The 26899-nt window shown below is 41.3% G+C and overlaps 1 protein-coding gene across 2 annotated transcripts; it reads right to left on the bottom strand.

The window, feature by feature from the left end:
- Positions 1-488: 488 nt before the first annotated feature.
- LOC116354017 (uncharacterized) lies at positions 489-21777 on the bottom strand. Of its 2 annotated transcripts, XM_031792746.1 has the most exons (13): positions 21589-21777; positions 16417-16701; positions 14836-15087; positions 14622-14684; positions 10715-10741; positions 10506-10574; positions 10034-10153; positions 5958-5984; positions 5475-5519; positions 2495-2782; positions 1115-1198; positions 798-885; positions 489-649 (listed from the first exon to the last, which is right to left on the bottom strand). In XM_031792746.1, exons 1-12 carry the CDS (start codon positions 21653-21655, stop codon positions 806-808), a joined length of 1407 nt encoding a protein of 468 aa, XP_031648606.1. In that variant the 5' UTR covers positions 21656-21777; the 3' UTR covers positions 489-649; positions 798-805. The 2 variants fall into 2 exon arrangements, with proteins under 2 accessions (XP_031648606.1, XP_031648607.1); XM_031792747.1 differs by lacking the exon at positions 10034-10153 and having other exon boundaries at positions 21589-21775.
- Between the last annotated feature and the right edge of the window lie 5122 nt (positions 21778-26899).

Here is a 26899-nt window from a genome sequence, read left to right as displayed (position 1 = left end):
CCTCGTAAAACTGACTATATAAACCGATCCTCTGATGTCATTTACAAAATAGCCTCCAACACTCTACTCAGCAAATTGGATTCAGTCTATCACAGTGCCATCCGTTTTGTCACCAAAGCCCCATATACTACCCACCACTGCGACCTGTATGCTCTTATTTTTGCTTCTTTGCCCCCCAGTATCTCTACTTGCACACTCATCTTCTGCACATCTATCACTCCAGGGTTTAATTGCTATATTGTAATTATATTGTAATTATTTCGCCACTATGGTCTATTTATTGCCTGTATATATACTTTTTCTATTGTATTTTTGACTGTATGTTTGTTTATTCCATGTGTAACTCTGTTGTTGTTTGTGTCGCACTGCTTTGCTTTATCTTGGCCAGGTTGCAGTGGTAAATGAGAACTTGTTCTCATCTAGACTACATGGTTAAATAAAGGTGAAATAAAAAAAATAAAAAAATAGTCAAGAAGTCAAAGTCAAAAAGAGATTCAGTTCTTTTAAATCCATGATTCTCAATAATGATTAAATTCAGATTTTTCTCAAAAAAGGTAAATCCACAAAAAACGCAACCTCAGAGGGGCACCCATGTCGTCCAGTGCTGGTGGTCAAGATGGGACGGTGCCTCTGGTCCACAGTTCCCTGGCTAGAGAGATGTCAGTTAGGAATACATCATTAGGAATAAGAGTTGGTAACAGACTAACAGTCTACTTATAGTGAGTTGATCAGAAGTATTGCACAATAAAGGGAAATGAAGTGAAAACAGTCTACATTGTTATCACACTCCAACTTACCGTCCGTCCTACAAGGCTGAATTCTCTTCTGCTTCCCCCTTTCCATTGTCGTACTTCACCGTGTCTTCTTTCAGCAGCACGGACCCCTCTGCAAGAAAACACAATAGGAGAACTCAACTAGAGAAATGGAACCATTCAGAATGAATGTGATTCAAGAATGCTGTAATAACAATGACACTGATTCCTTCTCTGTTATCACCGTTTGTGACAGTTTAAGATGATGCCAGTCTTTCCCATCTATTTGAGACTGAGGTCTGTACATTTATCCTGACGCATACAGAGGGACTTGAGGTGAACTGTCCCTTTCTCATACACACCTCCATTTGCCTCTCTTTTTTCAGCGGCGTCAAGGTCGCCCCCTGGTGCAGCGCTGCCATTCATTTTAGTCTCATCATCGCCCCCTGAGGAAACACACAGAGAAGGTAAAACATGTACGACAGCCTCTACTGAACCACCAGTGTTTCCCAGACAGTGTTTTCTTAGACAGGACAAGCCCTCCCACCACAATGTTTTTTAAACCAGACTTGTTCTAACAATCCTCAACATATTTGATGGTAGAATTCCAGTGTAACACCACTTTCACCTCAATCTGTAACCAGGTTTCCATCCAACCTTTATATGCGTACCGTGTACAATTACACCATCAACATTGTTTACAGCAAACAGAGTAGAAGAGGTTCCTTGAATTTAAAATGTATTTGCCCTTTAAATGTGCATAAAGGCTGAGAATTTTTTTTTCTCAGCGGTGGGATTTACAGCTGTGCAATCTCTCACACACACACACACACACACAAAGGTCCCTAATTGAATTAAAACAGATTTCTGGAGATGGCCATTAGTGGAACCGTAACCTCTGCAGAATCAAATAAAAGGAAAACATCAACTACAGCCTCTCTCCTACTGCATCAAACACAGCTTAAAGCAACAATATGTAACTTTTTGGGCGATCCAACCAAATCCACATAGAAATGTGAGTTATAGATCTTTCACTCCCATTGCAAGCAAGTCTATGTGGTAGATCTCTTCTATGTGTGATAGTTCTATGCTTCCCATTTTGGTTTTGTACACCAGCTTCAAAAATATGAATATACAATATTTTTGGTTATGGAAAATATATTTTTCAGAGGTTTAGATGGTAAAATGATTCTCTACACAATGGCAGCTTGTTTTTTTCACATAAACTGAAATTAGGCAAACTACTAGAATTTTATCAACAAGGAAATGGAGTGATTTCTGTATAGTACATCTTTAAAGAAGTTAAAGTCAGTGATGTAGTCCAGCCAGAACAAGGCAAGTCATCCAGTTAATTTAAGACTGTATAAACATAAGTGAGGGGAAGAGAAGAGAGCTTTAGCATTCTCATACACAGACCATATTAGTATTTGTTGTGTTCACTTCTGGATGAGAATGAAAAGGAGGCTCAGTGAATTCCAGGTGAATGCCACTGTCTTCTTTACCATCAGGCTTTGACTCACATTTAGGACTGTTTGACCTGCTGCTAAGGAGAACAGAAGTTCAAACTTTCTCAAATCAGATAACTTGAAAGAAAAACTGCAATACTTATAATACACAGTATAATGTGTACTGAACCCCAACAAATGCCTGTGAGGCATTGCACAATCTGCTGTTTTCTACACGGCAACGCACACACATGGGTACATACACACAGATATATGCACACGCACAGAAACACTTACTGATAACAGATATTTTATATGTCTTGTCAAGAAGTTTTCTGTTGAACGCCACAGAATAAACTCCACTGTCTGTTTTCTTCAAGCCACTGATTCTCAGCTCTCCAGTAGTCTGGTCCAGGGTTGTGCGGCCTTTGAAGACACCATAGATCTCCAGACTACCAAATTCCTGGTCCCACTCTGCCACGTAGAACTCCCCGTGCTTCCATAGGATGCTTGTGATGGAGTCAGGCACTGTGGACTTGTCCGGCGTCAACACGAGCTCACCTCCCACTTCATGATAAAGAACATCTAGGAAAGCAGACATTTCATACATGTATCAGAGTATCAATGTATCCAGGGTAACACATTATGGTGAGGGTATAAATATGTAGTCCTAACCCTACTGGCATTGAAAGAGACATTATTATCAACCTTGACTTTTTATGTATAGAATTCTGCTTTCTGGGTGTATCTGGTCTATGTAGTCTGAACACCATGACTAGTATGTCCCCCCTCACCACCACCACCACCACTGGAGCAGAAATGTATCTAGACTACACTACAGATTAAAGTCTTTGGGAACACCCTGTCCACTATTATATCAATATAGATCCTATTAAACCACTAGAGGGGCTATGTCATAGTCCCTCAAAGTTCCAGAATGGGGCAAAAATGGTAAACATCTTGTTCAGGGAGAAATCCGAAACCAGTCTAATTGGATTGGATGGCAGTAGAGGCATAGATGATGCATTTCCTGATTTTACTGATGCAGGAAAATAAAAGTAAGGCATGAGATGTATCAGAAATTGTGTAATGAAATTATAGTCAACCTAAAATATTGTCATATAATTATAGATACAGCGTATAGGAAGAGGATGAACTTTAATGTCCCAAGGGGAAAATGGTCTTAGACACATAGTACTGCTGTATACAAAATAGACACTGTACATTACACACTCAACATAATACATACATTACACATTACCCTTCTCATACAGCCACAGGGAGGGATGTTGTCTCATACAATCTGTATAAATAGCCTTTAAGATATACTGAATAAAAATATAAGCGTAACATGTAAAGTGTTGGTCCCATGTTTCATGAGCTGAAATAAAAGATTCCAGAAATGTTCCATATGCACAAAAAAACATGCACAAATTTGCTTACATCCCTGTTAGTGAACATTTCTCCTTTGCCAGGATACAGTGCATTTGGAAAGTATTCAGACCCCTTGACTTTTTCAGCATTTTGTTACATTAGCCTTATTCTAAAATGGAATCAATCGTTTTTTCCCCCCTCATCAATCTACAGACAATACCCCATAATGACAAAGCAAAAACAGGTTTGTTAAATTTTTTCTAAATGTACAAAAAAAACAAATATGTAAATATAACATATATAAGTATTCAGACCCTTTACTCAGTACTTTGTTTAAGTACCTTTGGCTGCGATTACAGCCTCGTGTCCTCTTGGGTATGATGCTACAAGCTTGGCACACTTGTATTTGGGGAGTTTCTCCCATTTCTCTCTGCAGATCCTCTCAAGCTCGGTCAGGTTGTATGGGGAGCATCGCTGCGCAGCTATTTTCAGGACTCTCCAGAGATGTTCAATCGGGTTCAAGTCCGGGCTCTGACTGGGCTACTCAAGGACATTCAGAGACTTGTCCCGAAACCACTCCTGCGTTGACATGGCTGTGTGATTAGGGTCGCTGTCCTGTTGGAAGGTGAACTTCTGCCCCGTTCTGAGCGCTCTGGAGCAGGTTTTCATCAATGATTTCTCTGTACTTTGCTCCGTTCTTCTTTCCCTCGATCCTGACTAGTCTCCCAGTCCCTGCCGCTGAAAAACATCCCCAAAGCACGATGCTGCCACCATTCTTCACCGTAGGGGTGGTGCCAGGTTTCCTCCAGACGTGATGCTTGGCATTCAGGCCAAAGAGTTCAATCTTGGTTTAATCAGACCAGAGTCCATCAGGTGCCTTTTGCCAAACTTCAAGTTGGCTGTCATGTGCCTTTTACTGAGGAATGGCTTCTGTCTGGCCACTCTACCATAAAGGCCTGATTGGTGGAGTGCTGCAGAGATGGTTGTCCTTCTAAAAGCTTCTCCCATCTCCACAGAGGAACTCTGGGAGAATCGGGTTCTTGGTCACTTCCCTGACCAAGGCCCTTATCCCCTGATTGCTCAGTTTGGCTGGGCGTCCAGCTCTAGGAAGAGTCTTGCTGGTTCCAATTTTTTTCAATTTAAGAACGATGGAGGCTACTGTGTTCTTGGGGACCTTCAATGCTGCAGAAATGTTTTGGTACCCTTCCCCACATCTGTGCCTCGACACAATCCTGTCTCGGGGCTCTACGGGCAATTCCTTTGACCTCATGGCTTGGTTTTGGTTTTATATACACAGGTGTTTGCCTTTCCAAATCATGTCCAATCAATTTAATTCTCTACAGGTGGACTCCAATCAAGTTGTAGAAACATTTCAAGGATGATCCATGAAAACAGAGATGCACCTGAGCTCAATTTAGAGTCTCATAACAAAGGTTCTGAATACTGATGTAAATAAAGGTATTTTATTTATTTATTTTTTAGACATTTTCCCCAAAAAATCTATAAACCTGTTCTCGTTTTGTCATTATGGGGTATTGTGTGTAGATTGATGAGTAAAAATGAATTTAAACCATTTTACTAGAATAAAATGGCTGGGCCTGGCTCCCCAGTGGGTGGGCATGCCTATGCCCTCCCATGCCCACCCATGGCTGCGCCCCTACCCAGTCATGTGAATTGCATAGATAAGGGCCTACTGAATTTAATTGAATGATTTCCTTATATGAACTGAAACTCAGTAAATCGTTGAAATTGTTGCATGTATATATTTTTTCAGTATATTTAGCTTTTAAGAATCAGTAAGTTACAGGAATCAACTCATGTGGGACAAATATGTCTTGAGTGTATTGTAACCGCCAGAGCACTCTGTTACCGGGTAAACTGTCCACTTAAGTTTCATACATACCTTCATTCCCCTGCCCCTTTTCAGCTTTATCTGCATTGCTTTTCCCTGTTTTGGACACACACACACACACACACACACACACACACACACACACACACACACACACACACACACACACACACACACACACACACACACACACACACACACACACACACACACACACACACACACACACACACACACACACACACACACACACACACACACACACACACACACACACACACACACACACACACACACACACACACACACACACACACACACACACACACACACACACACACACACACACACACGTGAGTAAAGGTCCCTAATTGAGTTAAAACAGATTTCTGGTGATGGCATTAGAGGAAAAGTAACCTCAGCAGAATCACACAGAAGGAAAACATCAACTACAGCCTCTCTCCTACGGCACCAAATGCTACTTAAAGAAGTTACTTCTGCTTTATACAGTCTTAAATTAACTGGATTACTTGCCTTGTTCTGGCTGGACTACATCACTGCCTTTAGATGAGAAGAAGAAAAGAAAAAGTTGAGTTTAGCATTCTCATACACAGATCACATTAGTATTTGTTGTGTTCACTTCTGGATGACAATGAAAAGGATGCTAAGTGTCAGAATTTCAGGTGAATGCCACTGTTTTAAGTGGTAAAATTCCATTTGAATGACACCGTCTTACCATCAAGTGTCATTGACTTAAACAGCGACTTCATATTTAAAGTAATTAACAGAATTAAAATAAAATAGCAATCAATGTATGTTCTTGTGATATTCTGAGATATGCAGATGAGCATCTAACTTCTAATGCTACTTCTGCTTCATGACGTCTTAAATTAGCTGGAGGACTTGCCTGTGGTTTGGTTGTTTCCATCTCTGGCTTTAACTGAAACAACCAAACCGGTACGGGTAGGCATAGTTGAGCTCCATGGTGCTGAATGGACAGCACCTCTGTCTCATAGACAGCTATATCATTCTACATACTTAATGAGGAGTGTGTGTGACGTTTGGTGTGGCGTTCTTTTATGTTTTTCATTTGTACACTTGGTTTGTAAACCATCTGTCAACGATGGTTTTACAGTGGTGATGTGTTGGGACTGATCTTGTTGATCGTGTACATACCCGCTACAAACAGACCAAATTATGAAAACGCTGCTGGCAGCGGAATCCGCAAAAAGTTTCTACTACAATGCAACTCAAATACGATGGAAATCCAAATGGCCCATCTAATCCCTGATTGTCTGCGAGAGGATTACAAACACAAATGTGGAAAACTCGGGGGAATCAGACGCCACCTCTCTTACCCACCACCTTGCTGATCAATGCCCAGTCACTGAGGGGAAAGAGGATGAGTTGTCAACGACTCTGCGCTTCCAACACGAATACCGGGAGGCCTGTTTGTTGGCGTTTACTGAGACTTGTTTGGATGACAGAGTACCAGACAGGGAAGTGGCTTCACACTGGTCAGAGCGGACCGTGATCTGACCGTCACAGGGAAACATCACAGTGGGGGAGTCTGCCTGCTTGTCAGGGACCAGACTCCGTACCCCCGACATTGAACTGCTTCTGTGTCACTGTGACCCTATTATCTGCCCTGTGAGTTCCCCCAATTGTTTGTTACCATTGTGTACATTCAACCAAAAGCGAATGTAACAAAAGCATCAGAGATTATTCATAATCTGTCACAGAAACTGGAATCCATCTCCCCCGACGCACCCACATTTATTTTAGGGGATTTTAACAACTGTACTTTGCACTAGGTCCTGTTCACGTACCACCAGTATGTGAAATGTCACACTAGAAAAAATAAGACTCTTGATTTGTGCTCTGGGACAATAAATGCTTTCTCTGCCACCACCAGACCTCTCCTGGGGACATCAGACCACAATTATGTCTACCTCCGTCCAACCTACTGAGGGAGAAACCTACAGTGAAAACTGTCCACATCTGGAACGACAATAGTGTCACTCGTCTCCAAGTGTGTTTTGACTGTACTATGTGGGAGGTACGAGGACAGCAGCTCTGATCTTGATGAACTGTGAATTTCTGTGTTGAGTCACTTGTGTAAAATCTTCCCTAACAATAAGCCTTGCGTATCAAAACATCTAAAATCACTACTTAATGGGAAGAAGGCAGTTTATGAGGAGGGTAATAGACAGGCTTTAAGAGACGTACAACGTGAGATCAAAAGACAGATACTGGTGGACAAGGAGGCATAAAGGAAAGGGTGGAGAGGACCCTCTCCTCAGGAAACTCAAGGGTGGCCTGGCAAGGGATTAAATCCAAGTGCCCTCCACATAGGCAGGGGAAAACCAATGTTGAGCTTGGGAGACATGAGGGCCAGAACATGGCTAATGAACTGGATGTTTTCTTCTCAAGATTTGAATCTGACGACCTTGTGTCGGAGCTAAAACAAATGGAAGCATCATTACGAATGTTTGAGAGGGTTGTTGTTAAACAGGCTGATGTTGTGAAGTTGTTCCTGGATGTAACTCCCACTAAAGCCCAGACAAAATAACTGGGCATGTGTTAAAGCACTGGGCTGAACAATTGGCTGGTGTTTTTACATTTTCCCATCCTCGGTAGACCAGCAACACATTTAATCCCTCTGTGCTGAATGACTACCGCAATGTCGCCTTGATATCCTTAGTAATGAAATTATTTGAGAAAATTGTGAAAAGTCATTCTCCGCGGCACCGAGAAGCTCCTCGAACCATTTCAGTTTGCCTATCAGCCCAGCAGAGGAGTTGATGACGCCATTCTTAATCTTCTCAACATAGTCTATAGACATCTAGAGGGTGTATTAAGATGGTCTATAGACATCTAGAGGAGGTATTAACATAGTCTATAGACATCTAGAGGGGGTATTAACATAGTCTATAGACATCTAGAGGGGGTATTAACATAGTCTATAGACATCTAGAGGGTGCCAAATCCCCTGTCAGAGTTGTATTTGTTGACTCTTCTTCTATTTTCAACACAATCCAGCCTTACATTCTGTCACAGAGACTCATTTGGGAATTCTCCTAAGATGGGGGGCTGGTTTTGTGGCTGTTGGACTTGTGGCTGTTTTGTGGCTGTTGGACAGCGGATCAAAGTAGGTCCCCACATGTGGGACATACGCACCATCAACAGAGGCTCTCCTCAGGGATGTGTTTTGTCCCCACTCCTGTACACTAATAGTTGTACTAGTTACCATCCTGACAGACACCTCAATAAGTTCTCTGATGACACTGCCTTGATCAGCCTGTTGCATGATGACGAGGAACAACATGGCCCAGTCCTTTGTAGAGTGGTGTGATGAATTACACTTGGTCCTCAATACCAACAAGACCAAAGAGATGTTCATAGACTTCAGGAAGCGTATAACACCAACCTTTGCAACATCTTTCAGAGGTCAGAATATAGAGATTGTAGAGGAATACAAATATCATGGTGTCCTCTTGGACAATAAGCTTCAGTGGAGTAAATGTACAGATCTACAAAAAGAGTCAACAGAGACTGTACTTTCTCAAAAAGCTGGGATCTTTTAATGTTGACTTTACTATATACTGACAATGTATTGTTTGTTGATTTGGCAATGCCACTGTCAGCCAGAGAAATATGCTGAGAAGGATTATCACCACAACAAGCAAGGTACTTGGAGTCACACAGACAGTCCTGGATGAGATCCTTAAGGTCAGGGCCCTCCGCAAGGCACAAAATCATTTTGGACCCAAGCCACTTTAAACATGTACATGACACTGCAACAACATTTCCCCATGGGGACAATAATGTCAGTAAAGTAGGAACTGCAGGAATCTGTTCCAACTAGGCACCACACCAGACCAACTGAGCTAATTGATCAGTTCAGTGATTGCCTAAATTCAACACACCTGGTCTTCTAGGTCAGTTAAATCAAAAACATGAAGTGCCTGCGGCCCTCCAGGACCAGGGTTACCTACCCCTGCAGTAGATAAATACTGTAAGCTCTAAAAGACACAAAACCTGCAAAGGATTTGAGACGTTCTGATACAAGCTACATCTCTAAACCAGCAACAATCATATCAAACAAAACAACATGGAAACAGTTGTCTGAACTGAAAGCGTCCTGAATGACAACCATGGAGTAAATCAAACAGAGCAGAAGATTGCGAAATAATAGGCTTTTCAACAGTACAAACTAGCAAGGGATGACAGTGACAATCTTTATCCACAGTGTTACCTCTATGGGTGACATTTTGCAGTGCAAAAATGCACAGATGTAAAGATAAACCAAAACCAAGCAGGTTATTTCAAATACTCATCACAGGTACATCATATACATTAAACATTTCCTTGCAGATTCCAACTGCATCATTCACATTCAATATATGCTATTCCACACACTACTAACTTTAAACTCACATTAGTAATCACCTTCTCATACTGTATGTAGACGTCACTAAAACATGTTCTTCAAATAAATGCCACCACTAATAATATGACAAACACATTTCTGACAGCATCTCCACATATCTGCATGGTCAAAATGTCCCCATAGACGTACCATGTAAAAGGTGTGTTAGTGTTACTACCTGTGTTAGTGGGCTGATTGTTATTATTCTGATTCATGGAGTAATCTCTAGAAGACTTCTCTCCTACAACGCTGTAAACTGTATCCAGGGCAACAGTATTCTGATTGTTGCCTGCATCCCCTGTAAAGTTACACCATCCATCAACATTGTTTACTGTAAACAGAGTAGAATAGGTTCCTTGAATTTAGGAGGTATTTGCCCTTTAAATTTGCATAAGAGAAAACATGGAAATATTCTGGGTTGTGGGATTACTGCTGTGGACTCTCTCTCTCACACACACATAGATTAAAAGTTTTCTGGAATGGGACAAATACAACACTACTGTCTTGTGCTGTGAGGAAGCATGTGTGTAGTGCATGGAAGTATGTGTATATAGTACAGTACATGAATAATGTTGTGTTTGTATTACTTTGGGGACCCTGTCAGCAGGTTGAATATGGATCAGAGTCAAGTTAAGGTAAGTAACACTTACCACAAATTCTACCATAAATTCCACCAAAATACTTTCTCAAAAAGTCGATCCAGGTGTCTTGGGAATATTCTGAGATGAAATAGAAACTCAAAAATGTAAGACAATAACATTTTCATTCAAATGGTTATTTGTTTTCACTGAAATCCAAATGTTCTGTGAAGTAGTGCGTATGAATAATTGAGACAGGAAGAGACAGAGAATCATCCTACCTGTCTTTTTCTTCCACACCAAAAATCCTGAGGAGTACAAATATACACATTTTATTTTCCATGTTGATCCATGGTTCAGTAGCTTATGTGTCATGTTTAACAGAGTGAGAAATAACCCCTCTTAAAGTACAAGTCTGTGTATTAACCACTCTGTCAGCTGTTGAGTGTGACTTCATCCACATTTACATTCTTAAGCTGCAATAAGGAGACATCATTTCTGAGACCACCAATAAACAACATGCGTACAGTACCTGCACCAGGCCGACTTCAATGTGAAAGTAACCAATGCATAAAACAGCCGACGACGAATTTAAACTATGCTAGATAGTTCAAAGTTCTTACTAAGGCCTACAATCGACAAGGACGCATGAAGACAAAAAAAACTAAACGAATTTCGAAAATCACAATATCTACACATGCTTTTTTAAGGGAACCTAAGGCTGCGTCCGTGACTCAGCACCGCCTCAGGACAGGTAGGCATAGTGGAGCTCCGTGGCGTGGTGCTGAATGGACAGCGCCTCTAGTCGACAGCTATATCATGATTTAGTTTGTGGGCAGTTAGACATTTTTTGGGCATGGTTAGGTAGCCTACAATGCACATATGAAAATCATAACTGACACGCAGAACTTTAGAAATGGTAGGAATAACTGTAAATTGGCACTCCAGATGAAAAAGGTTGCCGACCCCCTAGACTATAGCCATCCTTGTGGAACGGAGCATACAGTGTAGATCTGTAATGACCTCCCACCAACTTTGTAGAAATTGGGAAGAGCACAAGACAATGTTGGTGGGAAGTCATGATAGTGTCTTCAACGACAAAGGAGAAGAGAACACGAACAGACTAAAAACCATAAGTAGCCTAGCTTATATAAAACAAACAGGACATTTCTTTTGGGGAAGTTGTTCAGTTGTGTTTATTTTTATAACAATACATTAAACCAAAATGGCACTAACCTCCTGGGCCGAATGAATGAAGATAGCAATTAGGCTACAGCTATCACAACCTATATTTTAATAGCTATAAAATAGCTTTTAGTTTTGAATGGTCACCAAAAAGGAGGACTCCACCACCTCCCAATTCCCTGGCTATCAGATTACAAGGTTTACAAGGCCGAGTTCAAATCCTGACATCAAATTCAAAGCAATCGGTGACCAGCCTAAACTGCTGACCGGCAAAACAAACTGTCACTCTCTACTTTCTAAAAGTGAAACAAAAGGTACCATGCTGGCAGCTGCTCTCCGAGCCAATGATTTTTGTCTACTTTAAATGATTGTTCTTGAGTGACTGCTAGACCCCGCTATACCCAATGGAAACCCCCAGGGTTAGGGGTGACTGATTACATGTAACCTACCCAACCAGGGAAACACCACAATTCTTATGGTAAAGCCAAACGAACACACACACACAGCTAAAATGAATCATCATGTTATGGACTTGCAGATAGGCCTTATGCACCGTCACATATTACAGTTATAGTGGATGGTCGATATGGTATCGAACATGTAGCATACTTGTGCGACTAAGGGAGAATATCAATGGCATACTCCTTGCATCCTCTCTCCTACTTCTCAAAACACATTGGATGAGAAAGACAGAGGTCCCTCCCCTCTGACCTTCTCCTCCAATAGGTTTTGAGAAGGAAGCGAGGAGAGAGGATGCAAGGAGTAAATCATTCAGATTCTACCCATGACTTATTATTAGCAGTTTTCTAACATTGTTTTATTGATTTGTAATGTACTTCAAGTGCGCCGCGATGGTGGGAAGTATTTCCATAAAGTTCAGCTTTCCCAACTTTGGTTCCGCCCTGTTCACAACCCTCGTCCATGCTACCAACTGTCCCTCACACACGTTGCTTCTCTTCCATTGGAAATAAATGGCTTTCCTTGGTTTCATCACCCATATCGTCTTCAGAGAGGCACTGTGAGCCTTTTCTTTAAAGTCATGTTTGTAACAACAGTTGTATAGTATGTTGACTGTGGCTATGTCTTCATATGTTTAGGTTAACACAAAGTAATTACAATTAATTTAAATGATTCATTCAGGTTAGACTAATCCATACTGTGCGGGGTCCAAATTGGTGCCTCCCTGTGACACATTATGAAGACTGTTCCCTACAGCAGGTGGTGCATCTAACCCCTTGTCTTGACTGTAACAGTAGTCTGAACACTACTGTAAATACAGGTAGAACAGGTATCCCCTTCAGGGGGTATAGCTCACTGTTGTAGCTGCTGTTACAGTGGGGCAAAAAAGTATTTAGTCAGCCACCAATTGTGCAAGTTCCCCCACTTAAAAAGATGAGAGAGGCCTGTAATTTTCATCATAGGTACACTTCAACTATGACAGACAAAATGAGAAAAAAAATCCAGAAAATCACATTGTAGGATTTTTTATGAATTTATTTGCAAATTATGGCGGAAAATAAGTATTTGGTCAATAACAAAAGTTTATCTCAATACTTTGTTATATACCCTTTGTTGGCAATGACAGAGGTCAAACGGTTTCTGTAAGTCTTCACAAGGTTTTCACACACTATTGCTGGTATTTTGGCCCATTCCTCCATGCAGATCTCCTCTAGAGCAGTGATGTTTTGGGGCTGTTGCTGGGCAACATGGTCTTTCAACTCCCGCCAAAGATTTTCTATGGGGGTTGAGATCTGGAGACTGGCTAGGCCACTCCAGGACCTTGAAATGCTTCTTACGAAGCCACTCCTTCGTTGCCCGGGCGGTGAGTTTGGGATCATTGTCAAGCTGAAAGACCCATCCACGTTTCATCTTCAATGCCCTTGCTGATGGAAGGAGGTTTTCACTCAAAATCTCACGATACATGGCCCCATTCATTCTTTCCTTTACAAGGATCAGTCGTCCTGGTCCCTTTGCAGAAAAACAGCCCCAAAGCATGATGTTTCCACCCCCATGCTTCACAGTAGGTATGGTGTTCTTTGGATGCAACTCAGCATTCTTTGTCCTCCAAATACGACGAGTTGAGTTTTTACCAAAAAGTTATATTTTGGTTTCATCTGACCATATGACATTCTCCCAATCTTCTTCTGTATCATCCAAATGCTCTCTAGCAAACTTCATATGGGCCTGGACATGTACTGGCTTAAGCAGGGGGACACGTCTGGCACTGCAGGATTTGAGACCCTGGCGGCGTAGTGTGTTACTGATTGTAGGCTTTGTTATTTTGGTCCCAGCTCTCTGCAGGTCATTCACTAGCTCCCCCCGTGTGGTTCTGGTATTTTTGCTCACCGTTCTTGTGATCATTTTGACCCCACGGGGTGAGATCTTGCGTGGAGCCCCAGATCGAGGGAGATTATCAGTGTTCTTGTATGTCTTCCATTTCCTAATAATTGCTCCCACAGTTGATTTCTTCAAACCAAGCTGCTTACCTATTGCAGATTCAGCCTTCCCAGCCTGGTGCAGGTCTACAATTTTGTTTCTGGTGTCCTTTGACAGCTCTTTGGTCTTGGCCATAGTGGAGTTTGGAGTGTGACTGTTTGAGGTTGTGGACAGGTGTCTTTTATACTGATAACAAGTTCAAACAGGTGCCATTAATACAGGTAACGAGCGGAGGACAGAGGAGCCTCTTAAAGAAGTTACAGGTCTGTGAGAGCCAGAAATCTTGCTTGTATGTAGGTGACCAAATACTTATTTTCCACCATAATTTGCAAATAAATTCATAAAAAATCCTTCAACGTGATTTTCAGGATTTTCTTTTCTAATTTTGTCTGTCATAGTTGAAGTGTACCTATGATGAAAATTACAGGCCTCTCTCATCTTTTTAAGTGGGAGAACTTGCACAATTGGTGGCTGACTAAATACTTTTTTGCCCCACTGTATGTCAATCTGTGATTCACAACTATGTACATGTACAGTGCTCTGTTACTATAGGTGTGCTGTTCTTACCTGCAAACGCTAAAATGGCAACGACAACCAAAGCAGCAACAACAGCACCAATAATGGAACGCTCTGAAATGAAAACACATTTTGTATTGATACTTTTGACAAGAGTTGATCAGGAACTCAACATTTTGCCACACTCAAAATGTCCTACAACACTAGCAGTGTTACTAACATACCAATACATTAGACTGTAACACACTTATGAGTGTCCACTCACCTGAACCAAACACCTCTCCAACTGGCTCACTGACTTGCGAACTAACAGCATTACTCAGCTTGCAGGTGTACTTGATACCATTGGTTGATTTAGAGACACTTAGCTGTTTTCCTATGACCTGCCATGCCCTCTCTCCCTGTTTCCAGCTGTAGTTGACTGGTTCAGCATCAGTGGTGTCGCCCTCACAGGTCAGATTGCAGGAGGTTTTGTCTGGGTTACAGGAAGAAGTGATTGTGGGTTTGGGGACTGCCTCTGTAAATAGAGGAAAGAAACAGGAATCATTTGGGGAAAAGCTTGTGAGACACTGCAATACATAACCTGCTGTTTCTACACGGCTGCAACACGACTGTTGTGTTATATACTGTTGTGTGTTGTGTTATAGACTGTTGTGTTATATAGACTGTTGTCTGTTGTGTTATAGACTGTTGTGTTATATAAACTTGTCTGTTGTGTTAAATAGACTGTTGTGTTAAATAGACTGTTGTGTTATAGACTGTTGTGTTATATACTGTTGCGTTATATAGACTGTTGTGTTATATACTGTTGTGTGTTGTGTTATAGACTGTTGTGTTATATAGACTGTTGTCTGTTGTGTTATAGACTGTTGTGTTATATAGACTTGTCTGTTGTGTTAGACTGTTGTGTTAAATAGACTGTTGTGTTAAATAGACTGTTGTGTTAAATAGACTGTTGTGTTATATAGACTGTTGTGTTATATAGACTGTTGTGTTATAGACTGTTGTGTTATAGACTGTTGTGTTAATAGACTGTTGTGTTATATAGACTGTTGTTATATAGACTGTTGTGTTATATAGACTGTTGTGTTATAGACTGTTGTTATATAGACTTGTGTTATATAGACTGTTGTCTGTTGTGTTATAGACTGTTGTGTTAAATAGACTGTTGTGTTATATAGACTGTTGTCTGTTGTGTTATATAGACTGTTGTTATAGACTGTTGTGTTATATAGACTGTTGTCTGTTGTGTTATAGACTGTTGTGTTATATAGACTGTTGTGTTATATAGACTGTTGTTATAGACTGTTGTGTTATATAGACTGTTGTTATAGACTGTTGTGTTATATAGACTGTTATAGACTGTTGTGTTATATAGACTGTTGTTATATAGACGATTGTGTTATAGACTGTTGTTATATAGACTGTTGTGTTATAGACTGTTGTTATATAGACTGTTGTGTTATAGACTGTTGAGTTAGACTGTTGTTATATAGACTGTTGTGTTATAGACTGTTGAGTTATAGACTGTTGTTATATAGACTGTTGTTATATAGACTGTTATGTTATATAGACTGTTGTGTTATAGACTGTTGTTATATAGACTGTTGTTATATAGACTGTTATGTTATATAGACTGTTGTTATATAGACTGTTATGTTATATAGACTGTTGTGTTATAGACTGTTGTGTTATATAGACTGGGTTACAGGAAGAAGTGATTGTGGGTTTGGGGACTGCAACTGTAAAGAGGAATCAATTAGGAAAATGCTTGTGAGGCACTGCAATACATAACCTGCTGTTTCTACACAACCACACACACACACAGATACACAGAAACACTTACTTAAAACAGATAATGTATATGTCTTAAGCAGTTTGCTGTTGAACTCCACAGAATAAACTCCACTGTCTGTTTTCTTCAATCCACTGATTCTCAGCTCTCCAGTAGTATTGTCCAGGGTTGTACGCTCTTTGAAGGCACCATAGATGTCCAGACCACCAAACGCCTGGTCCCACTCTGCCACCTTGTTCTTCCCATGCTTCCATATGATGCTTGTGATGGAGTCAGGCACTGTGGACTTGTCCGGCGTCAACACGAGCTCACCTCCCACTTCATGATAAAGATCATCTAGGAAAGCAGACATTTCATACATGTGTCAGAGTATCAATGTATCCAGGGTAACACATTATGGTGAGGGTATAAATATGTAGTCCTAACCCTACTGGCATTGAAAGAGACATTATTATCAACCTTGACTTTTTATGTATAGAATTCTGCTTTCTGGGTGTATCTGGTCTATGTAGTCTGAACACCATGACTAGTATGTCCCCCCTCACCACCACCACCACCACTGGAGCAGAAATGTATCTAGACTACACCACAGATTAAAGTCTTTGTCTACACACTGTCCACTATCACATCACTAGCTAGGTTTCCATCCAATCTGCGACAGATTTTCATGCTATTATTCTAAAATCTGCATAAAACAATAATCACATTTCCCCTCAGAGATATGTTTCCATCAGACTGACTTTTTGATGATAAAAGTCTGAGTGATGAGGTAGTGTACATAGCCCTCCACACCTCTCTGATTCAGAGGGGTTGGGTTAAATGCGGAAGACACATTTCAGTTGAATACATTCAGTTGTACAACTGACTAGGCATCCCCATTCCCTTTCACTTTACATAAAAATAACTTTTGCAGATAAATTCCCATGTACCAAATGAAAAATACAAGTTTAAATGGGTTCCAAAGCATTTTCAACTATACTGATGATTTGTCACAAACTGCTACGTTATATAGACTGTTGTGTTATATAGACTGTTGTGTTATATAGACTGTTGTGCGTTATACAGACTGTTGTGCGTTATACAGACTGTTGTGCGTTATACAGACCGTTGTGTGTTATACAGACTGTTGTGCGTTATACAGACGGCTGTGCGTTATACAGACGGCTGTGCGTTATACAGACGGCTGTGCGTTATACAGACTGTTGTGCGTTATACAGACTGTTGTGCGTTATACAGACGGTTGTGCGTTATACAGACGGTTGTGCGTTATACAGACTGTTGTGCATTATACAGACGGTTGTGCGTTATACAGACCGTTGTGCGTTATACAGACTGTTGCGGTATATAGACTGTTGTGCGTTATACAGACGGTTGTGCGTTATACAGACCGTTGTGCGGTATATAGACCGTTGTGCGTTATACAGACTGTTGTGCGTTATACAGACCGTTGTGCGTTATACAGACTGTTGCGGTATATAGACTGTTGTGCGTTATAAAGACAGTTGTGCGTTATACAGACTGTTGCGGTATATAGACTGTTGTACGTTATACAGACTGTTGCGGTATATAGACTGTTGTGCGTTATACAGACTGTTGCGGTATATAGACTGTTGTGCGTTATACAGACTGTTGCGGTATATAGACGGTTGTGCGTTATACAGACGGTTGTGCGTTATACAGACTGTTGCGGTATATAGACTGTTGTGCGTTATACAGACCGTTGTGCGTTATACAGACCGTTGTGCGTTATACAGACTGTTGCGGTATATAGACTGTTGTGCGTTATACAGACTGTTGTGCGTTATAAAGACTGTTGTGCGTTATACAGACTGTTGTGGTATAAAGATTGCTGTCTGTTGTGTTATATAGACTGCTGTGTTATATAGACTGCTGTGTTATATAGACTCCTGTGTTATATAGACTGCTGTGTTATATAGACTGTTACGGTATAAAGATTTCTGTCTGTTGTGTTATATAGACTGTTGTGTTATATAGACTGCTGTGTTATATAGACTGCTGTGTTATATAGACTGCTGTGTTATATAGACTGCTGTGTTATATAGACTGTTGTGTTATATAGACTGCTGTGTTATATAGACTGCTGTGTTATATAGACTGTTGTGTTATATAGACTGCTGTGTTATATAGACTGCTGTGCTATATAGACTGTTGTGTTATATAGACTGCTGCGTTATATAGACTGCTGCGTTATATAGACTGCTGCGTTATATAGACTGCTGCGTTATATAGACTGCTGTGTTATATAGACTGTTGTGTTATATAGACTGCTGTGTTATATAGACTGCTGTGTTATATAGACTGTTGTGTTATATAGAGTAGACTGCAACGTTAAATAGACTGCTGCATTATATAGACTGTATTATAGACTGTTGTGTTACATAGTAAATGTGCCCAATCTGGTCTTGGCACATGCACTCTAGCCAACAGCTACAGTGGGGGTAAACTATCTACATTATGACATTATTATGGATGAGCGCAATTATTATTTTTATTTGTCAAATGGCTGCAAAGCATCGATCGTCATGTCACCAAAATAACAATGTCAATATTTATTGGAAAGGAGCTTCAAACTCATAACCTTGCACTTTCACCACCCTGTGAAGTTCATCATAATTTATTTCATCTGTAGTCTAATAAACTGCATACAGCACCTTCCCAAGTCATAGTGGGAGGACCACACAACATATTATCACATGACTCCAAGTTTACTTCGATGTGATGGTTATTATATCAAAATTTGTGCATAAAGGAGGGAAGGCGTTATGGGGGCCTGCCCACCCTACTGTACCTCCTTGCCTCCTCCTCCAAATAAAATATTGAAATATTGATAATTTATTTGACCGAGACGCACGCCAACAGAAAATAATCATCAATCTTAGATAAAGCATCAGAGCGAGCGAAACAGCGCCCCTCTGTCTCTGTATGTGTAGATCATGTATCTGATGCTGTCTGGACAAAGGGAGTATGACATGTCATACTTTTTCTGGACAGACAGTATCAGATACATGGGCCACATATAGTCAGACAGAGGGGCGCTGTTTCACTTGCTAGTTTCAGCAGGGAGGAAGAGGCTAAGCGAGAGGGTTCACTCTCACCAAAATCTGTCCTGAATAAGTCTGCAGTCTCCGGACAATTCTTGCACATTGTTACATTGTGTGAATTGTTTGCCCTTTTGATTTTGATCAATACCCCATGTAAAGGGAAAGGGGATATCTAGTCAGTTGTACAACTGAATTTATTCTACTGAAATGTATCTTCTGCATTTAACCCAATCCCTCTAAAATGCATATTTCTGTTTTTTAATTTTTTTAAAAATAATTTTGCTAAGATTTCTAAAGACCTGTTTTCAGTTTGTCATTATGGGGTATTGTGATGAGGAACATTTTCTATTTAACCCATTTAAGAATAAATCTGTAACGTAACAAAATGTGTAAAAAGAGGTCTGAATACTTTCTGAATGCACTGTATTTAACCAGTAGGCCTAAATACACCATTCATCACTGTCATTTGGTTACATGAATTACTGTTAATGCAAGCATTCCATTCATTTACTGTCATCATTTTTGGAGTGGAAACATTGTTTGCAGAGTTCACAACCTACTACACTTGTGAGAAACAAATTTAGGTTAATTTAATAACCGTCATTTAGGAGTTGTACATTTTTTTTATTGTCTTTTGTTTTCAGTGCTCCATGTGAGCAATGAGCATGTGTAGTTTCTCTGTCCTGATAATGTTGAGGGAGCGTGCGTCCAGAACTAACCAGTTGAATGGGCCTTTGATATCCATAGGTGGACACGGCTTGCGCGTTCACAATTTTTTTACAAGGTGTTATAGTGAAGCTCATAGGCAGCTCGTGGGTTTCAAGTTTGGGGAAGCTTACAACTTATCTTACCGTTTCTACCTATCTGCATGAAAGTTTAAGCATGGCTGGCCCTTAAATGTACACGGAGAGCTAACATTAATGATATGCATGTCAATCTCTCATGGCTGAAAGTGGAGGAGATTGACTTCATCAATACTTGTTTTTGTAAGAAGTGTTGACAATCTGAATGCACTGATCTGTCTGTTTAAACTACTAGCTCACAGCTCAGACACCCATCATACCCCACAAGACATGCCACCAGAGGTCTCTTCACAATCCCTTAGTCCAGAACAGACTATGGGAGGCGCACAGTACTACATAGAGCCATGACTACATGGAACTCTATTCCACATCAGGTAACTGATGCAAGTAGTAGAATCAGATGATAAAAAAACGATAAAAATCCACCTTATGGAACAGCAGGTACCGTGAAGAGACACACACACAGGTAGACACACACATACACACACAAATGTTAGCACACACACTTTACACAGATGTACATTGTAATATTGTTGTATGGTGCTATTATACATTTTGTATTGTAGATGTGTAGTGGTGTAACAATGTCATATGATGGACTGTTTTATCTTTGTTTTGTGTGTAATGTAAGTAAGATCTTTAATGTGTTTGGACCCCAGGAAGAGTAGCTGCTGCCTTGGCATCCCAAATACTTTAGGGGAAGCCAGCCTCCTTTATCTGGCCTCTGGATCTGATGCGGTCTGGACAGAAATAGTATAACATGCCATACTCTTTTGGTCCAGACAGAATCAGATACATTGTCTACACATACAGAGACAGAGGAGCACTGTTTCGCTTGCTCGGGTTCTTTATCTGAGATTGATGGGTCTTACTGTCGGAGTGCGTCTCAGTCAAATAAATGATCAATATTTCAATATTTTATTTGGATGGGCCCCCCTAAGGCTCGCCCATAACGCAGGGCCTGCCATGATCACGCAGACCCGTCTGTAGGTTTTATCCTTGGTTAGGCCAGGATTCAACATCTGATCACTTCCTGAAGTTGGCTCTGTGTGTAGCTAAACGGAATATGAAGGGTGCGGTCCGTAACGTAACCCACACAGACGTCGTTTAAAACCATTATTCAATAGGAAGAGTGTGTTTAGGCCATCACTCCATAATGTCGTTTATGATTTCAGATTGCCATGTTCCTTATTTTCTTTGATATGAATCCCACTCTGCAGCGCGGTGTTCATAAGGCACGTTTAGTATGTGATGTTGTAGGCTAGGCTATACAACTAGCACACAATAGCAAACAAGTAGCCTAACAAATATTAGGTAGGCCAAACGCTACGTTCGGCCCGCCAGTCGGTTCAACTTACCTTTGGAGACCACGGTTCGCACCAGATAAAACCAGAAGCACAATCTGATAAGCTTAAGTTTGGACATCTTTGTTAGTTCGTTCGTTTATTTCTATAGTAAATAAAAGTAAGTTCAAATGAGATATGCTAAAACACTATGTGGTTCATAGCCTTGCCTACCGAGGCTGTGAAAGTGAAAGTAAAATGTGGATTTTAGTTCCTCCCTCTGTCTTCCTCTGAAGGCATGACCACTTGGTTGAAAATAACGTTCCATTTGATTTGTAAATCACGTTTAATAGCTGAAATACAATCACACTGTATACCAACACATTGTATGATGTTGATATGCTATAATAACTTTAATTTCGTTTTCTTCCCTAACGTCTGGAATAATCCTTGCCCATACATACCTGGTCTCTGGCGCCTCCCTGTGTGTATACTTGGCTACAATGTACAGAATTATATATATCATTTAGAATTGATAGGATCACTGTGCTATAATGTAACCATAGTTGGCAATATTGTAATATTCAAAGGTAACTTAATAACTATAGTTCATTTAATTTTCCTCCTGTCCACTGAGCCTACTGTATGAGGCATGCACACTAAAACAGTCACACAATGAAATATTTTCTTATGAAATAATACATTTGCCATCTTGTTGCATGGATGAAGATTTCATTATAATTCACATTATTCAGAGTTCATAAAAATCATAGTAGCACCTGAACTGTAGTTTACTGGAGTAGATATTGTACCTACATGCTGTGGCTCTGAGACCAGCTGACAATCCTGGACTGCTTCTATCAGGAGTGTCTGTACTGTCTGACACCGAGTTAGTTTGTCTCCTCAGACCTGATAGGCCAGGTGTTCCTCTCTCTCTGTCCACCTGACCACTGCTCCTCTGGGTTTCCATTGTCTTCACTACGCTTCCTTGTTCTACACCCATCTGATAGCCATGATATTGTCTTATAGATCAGGGTATTCCTTGGGTCTTGATGTATGGGAATTCAGGATGGGGGTGTTTCTTTGGGAGGAGTTGGGTTCTTTCACCTCTATCTCTGACGCTCCATATTTGTTCTTTCTCTGAGGGGTTGATGGAGACCTCTGACCGTCAGTCTGGCTGTTGAGTGTGGCTCTGCTGGATTCCTCCTCTTCCTTCCCTTCATCCTGTGTTTTCTCTTCCTTCCCCTCTCCATCTCTTCTACCCTCTCCCTCCCCCTCTCCATCTCGTCTTCCCTCGTTCTCTTCATCTCCCCCTGTCTCTGCATCATAATCTCAGACCATTGCCTTATGTGACTCCTGGTCAGATCCATTCCCATAATCCTCTGTCCCCCACAGTGTATCCTGATTGTGCTTCAGGCTGTATCCATCTCTGGTATCCATCTCTGGGCTTTGGAGGGGGTCAGATGAGCCCGTGACATAGCCTCCTCCCCTCCCTTACTCTCTTCCTTCACTTCCCTCTCTCTTTCCATTATTCCTTAGTCAGTGTCCTCACTTGAGATCTATGCTGGAAGGCATTGGAATTCCGGCCCTGATTCTGGTCATTTCGTTTGAGGTGGCTGTTACTCACAACATCACCTGTGTTATCAGTAGATCCTGCCTCATCTAGTAACGGCTTCTTCTCTTCCTCACTCTCTCTGGTTATCACAGCCTTGCTGGTGTGGTTAATCTGGTTATACTTAACAAAAAAGGGGTCAATGGAAAAGGGGGATACCTAGTCAGTTGTACAACTGAATACATTCAACTGGAATATGTCTTCCGCATTTAATCGACATCCACGTGTTCGGCGTCCGGGGAACAGTGGGTAAGCTGCCTTGCTCAGGGGCAGAACGACATAAGGCCCAAGGAGGTGTGGTATATGGCTAGTATACCATGACTATGGACTGTTCTTATGCACGACGCAACGCAAACCCGAGGTTAATCATTTCTATTATAAACTGGTTACCAATGTAATTAGAGCAGTAAAAATATATGTTTTTCATACCCGAAAATGCGTGTGTGAGCAAGGAGGCCTTACAAACCAGACTCAGTCCACCAGCTCTGTCAGGAGGAATGGGCCAAAATTCACCCAACATATTGTGGAAAGCTTGTGGAAGGCTACCCGAAAGCTTTGACCCAAGTTAAACAATTTAAAGACAATGCTACCAAATACTAATTGAGTGTATGTAAACTTCTGACCATTGGGAATGTGATGAAAGAAATAAAAGCTTAAATAAATCATTCTCGCTACTATTATTCTGACATTTCACATTCTCAAAATAAAGTTGTGATCCTAACTGACCTAAAACAGGGAATTTTTACTAAGATTAAATGTCAGGAATTGTGAAAAACTGAGTTTAAATGTAAACTTCTGACTTTAACTGTACATATTAACCACAATAACAGTTGTCAGTTTACATGTATGTGGGAATTATGTTATGTGTGGTTTATGTATAGCCCTTAAAATAAACTGATGCCAAAATAAAGGGGAGAAGTGTGGGTTACCACGTACAATTTCAGCTGTTAAAATCTCTCTCCTTGCCAATACAATAGGCCAATAATATGTTATCATTGGGGGGGGCAGAGGTAGAAACCCCAAGGGTTGGGGAGTAACTGATTACATGTAACCTACCCAACCCTGGAAACTCCCTACTTCTTATGGTGAAGCCACACACACACACACACACACAGCTAAAATGTACCATAATGTTATGGACCTGCAAATAGGCCTGCGGTCACATATTACATTTATGGGGTGCGGTCGATATTGACAACGTAGCCTACTTGTGCGAACATGGCTTATTATTTACTATCAGTTTTGTAACATTATGTTTTATTGACTTGTGATATCCTTGTTTGTAATCAGCACACATAACAGACCAGTATCTTGTAATAAACACGAGTGCATCTTTAAAATAAAAGTTTCACGCCACCCAGACAACAGCCTGTGCAACAGAATAACCTACTTGATGAAACTGCGCAGCGTATCATTTCCGTGAAAAAGACGCTCAAAAGTGAGCCTTTTCTTAGTCATTTTGTTGGTTTGTTTGCAGCTACAGACAAAACAGTCGTGTAGTATGTTGCTCACTGTGGCTGTCTTTAGCCTGCCTACCTAGCAGACATGACATGATGTAAAAGTGAAAGTAAAACTTAAACTTGCCTGTTGAGCCACTAGATTGCAAACAATATGTTTGATTTAAAATCAAATCAAATTTTATTGGTCACATACATGTGTTTAGCAGATGTTATTGCTGGTGTAGTACAGTGCAGTAATATCTAACAAGTAATGTCTAACAATTTCACAACATATACTAATACACACAAATCTAAGAAAAGGAACGTAATTAGAATATATAAATGGATGAGCAATGTCAGAGCGGCATAGACTAAAATAAAGTAGAATAATATAGAATACAGTATATACATAAGAGATGAGTAATGCAAGATATGTAAACATTATTAAAGTGACTAGAGTTCCATTTATTAAAGTGGCCAGTGGTTACAAGTCTATGAATATAGGCAGCATCCTCTATGTGCTAGCGATGGCTATTTAGCAGTCTGATGGCTTTGAGATAGAAGCTGTTTTTGATGTGCCTGTACCGACCTCGTCTTCTGGATGATAGCAGGGTGATCAGGCTGTGGCTCGGGTGGTTGAGGTCCTTGATGATCTTTTTGTCTGTTTTGTGACATCAGGTGCTGTTTGTGTCCTGGAGGGCAGGTAGTTTGCCCCCGGTGAATGGTGGTGCGTTCCGCTCAACCCTCTGGAGAGCCCTGCTGTGGCGGGCGGTGCAGTCGCCGTACCGAGTGGTGATAAGCCTGACAGGAAAGTCTCAGTTGTGCATCTGTAAAAGTTTGTGAGGGTTTTAGGTGCCAAGACAAATTTCTTCAGCCTCCTGAGGTTGAAGAGGCACTGTTGCACCTTCTTCACCACACTGTCTGTGTGGGTGGACGATTTCAGTTTGTCAGTGATGTGTACGCTGAGGAACTTGAAGCTTTCCACCTTCTCCACGGCAGTCCCGTCGATGTGGATAAGGGGTGCTCCCTCTGCTGTTTCCTGAAGTCCACGATCATCTCATTTGTTTTGGTGACGCTTAGTGAGATGTTATTTTCCTGGCACCACACTTCCAGAGCCCTCACCTCCTCTCTGTAGGCAGTCTCGTCATTGTTGGTAATCAAGCCCACTACTGTTGTGTCATCTGCAAACTTGATGACTGAGTTGGAGGCGTGCATGGCCACGCAGTCATGGGTGAACAGGGAGTACAGAGGGGCAGAGCACGTACCCTTGTGGGGCCCCATGTTGAGGATCAGCCAAGTGGATGGGGTTGTTTCCTACCTTCACCACCTGGGGGCAGCCCGTCAGGAAGTCCAGGACCCAGTTGCACAGGGCGGGGTTCAGAACCAGGGCCTCAAGCTTAATGATGAGCTTGGAGGGTACTATGGTGTTGAATGCTGAGATATAGTCAATTAACAGAATTCTTACATAGTTATTCCTTTTGTCCAGATGGGATAGGGCAGTGTGCAGTGTGATGGCGATTGCATCGTCTGTGGATCTATTGGGGCGATAAGCAAATTGAAGTGGGCCTAGGGTGACAGGTAAGGTGGAGGTGATATGATCCTTGACTAGTCTCTCAAAGCACTTCATGATGACAGAAGTAAGTGCTATGGGGCGATAGTCATTTAGTTCAGTTAACTTTGCTTTCTTGGGTACAGGAACAATGGTGGCCATCCTGAAGCATGTAGGGACAGCAGACTGGGATAGGGAGAGATTGAATATGTCCGTAAACACACCAGCCAGCTGGTCTGCGCATGCTCTGAGGACGCGGCTAGGGATGCCATCTGGGACCGCCGCCTTGCGAGGGTTAACACGCTTAAATGTCTTACTCACGTTGGTCACGGAGAGCCCACAGTCCTTGGTAGCGGGATGCGTTGGTGGCACTGGGTTACCTTCAAAGAGAGCGAAGAAGGTGTTTAGCTTATCCGGTAGCAAGACGTTGGTGTCCACGATGTGGCTGGTTTTCTTTTTGTAGTCCACGATTGTCTGTAGACCCTGCCACATACATCTTGTGTCTGAGCCATTGAATTGCTACTCCACGTTGTCTCTCTACTGATGTTTTGCCTGTTTGATTGCCTTTCCAGAGGGAATAGTTACATTGTTTGTATTCTGCCATATTCCCAGTCACCTTGTTATGGTTAAATGCAGTGGTTCGCGCTTTCAGTTTTGTGTGAATGCTGCTATCTATCTACGGTTTCTGGTTAGGGTATGTTTTAATAGTCACAGTGGGTACAACATCTCCTATACACTTCCTAATAAACTCAGTCACTGTATCAGTGTATAGGTCTATATTATTCT

Source organism: Oncorhynchus kisutch, linkage group LG16 (genome assembly GCF_002021735.2).
Source record: "Oncorhynchus kisutch isolate 150728-3 linkage group LG16, Okis_V2, whole genome shotgun sequence".
In the NCBI taxonomy this organism is placed as follows: Eukaryota; Metazoa; Chordata; class Actinopteri; order Salmoniformes; family Salmonidae; genus Oncorhynchus; species Oncorhynchus kisutch.
Note: the sequence above shows the minus strand (reverse complement) of the source record. Positions and strands in the feature narration are given on the sequence as shown.

What these genes read in the sequence shown, in the direction of transcription:
- LOC116354017 (XM_031792746.1), bottom strand. Translation starts at nt 21,655, where the DNA reads ATGTCCAAACTTAAGCTTATCAGATTGTGCTTCTGGTTTTATCTGGTG. An exon ending in TGGAGAGGTGTTTGGTTCAG is followed by an intron (nt 14,685 to 14,835) that starts GTGAGTGGACAC and finishes TTTTCATTTCAG; the next exon opens with AGCGTTCCATTATTGGTGCT. An exon ending in TGCCATTTTAGCGTTTGCAG is followed by an intron (nt 10,742 to 14,621) that starts GTAAGAACAGCA and finishes TGTACTCCTCAG; the next exon opens with GATTTTTGGTGTGGAAGAAA.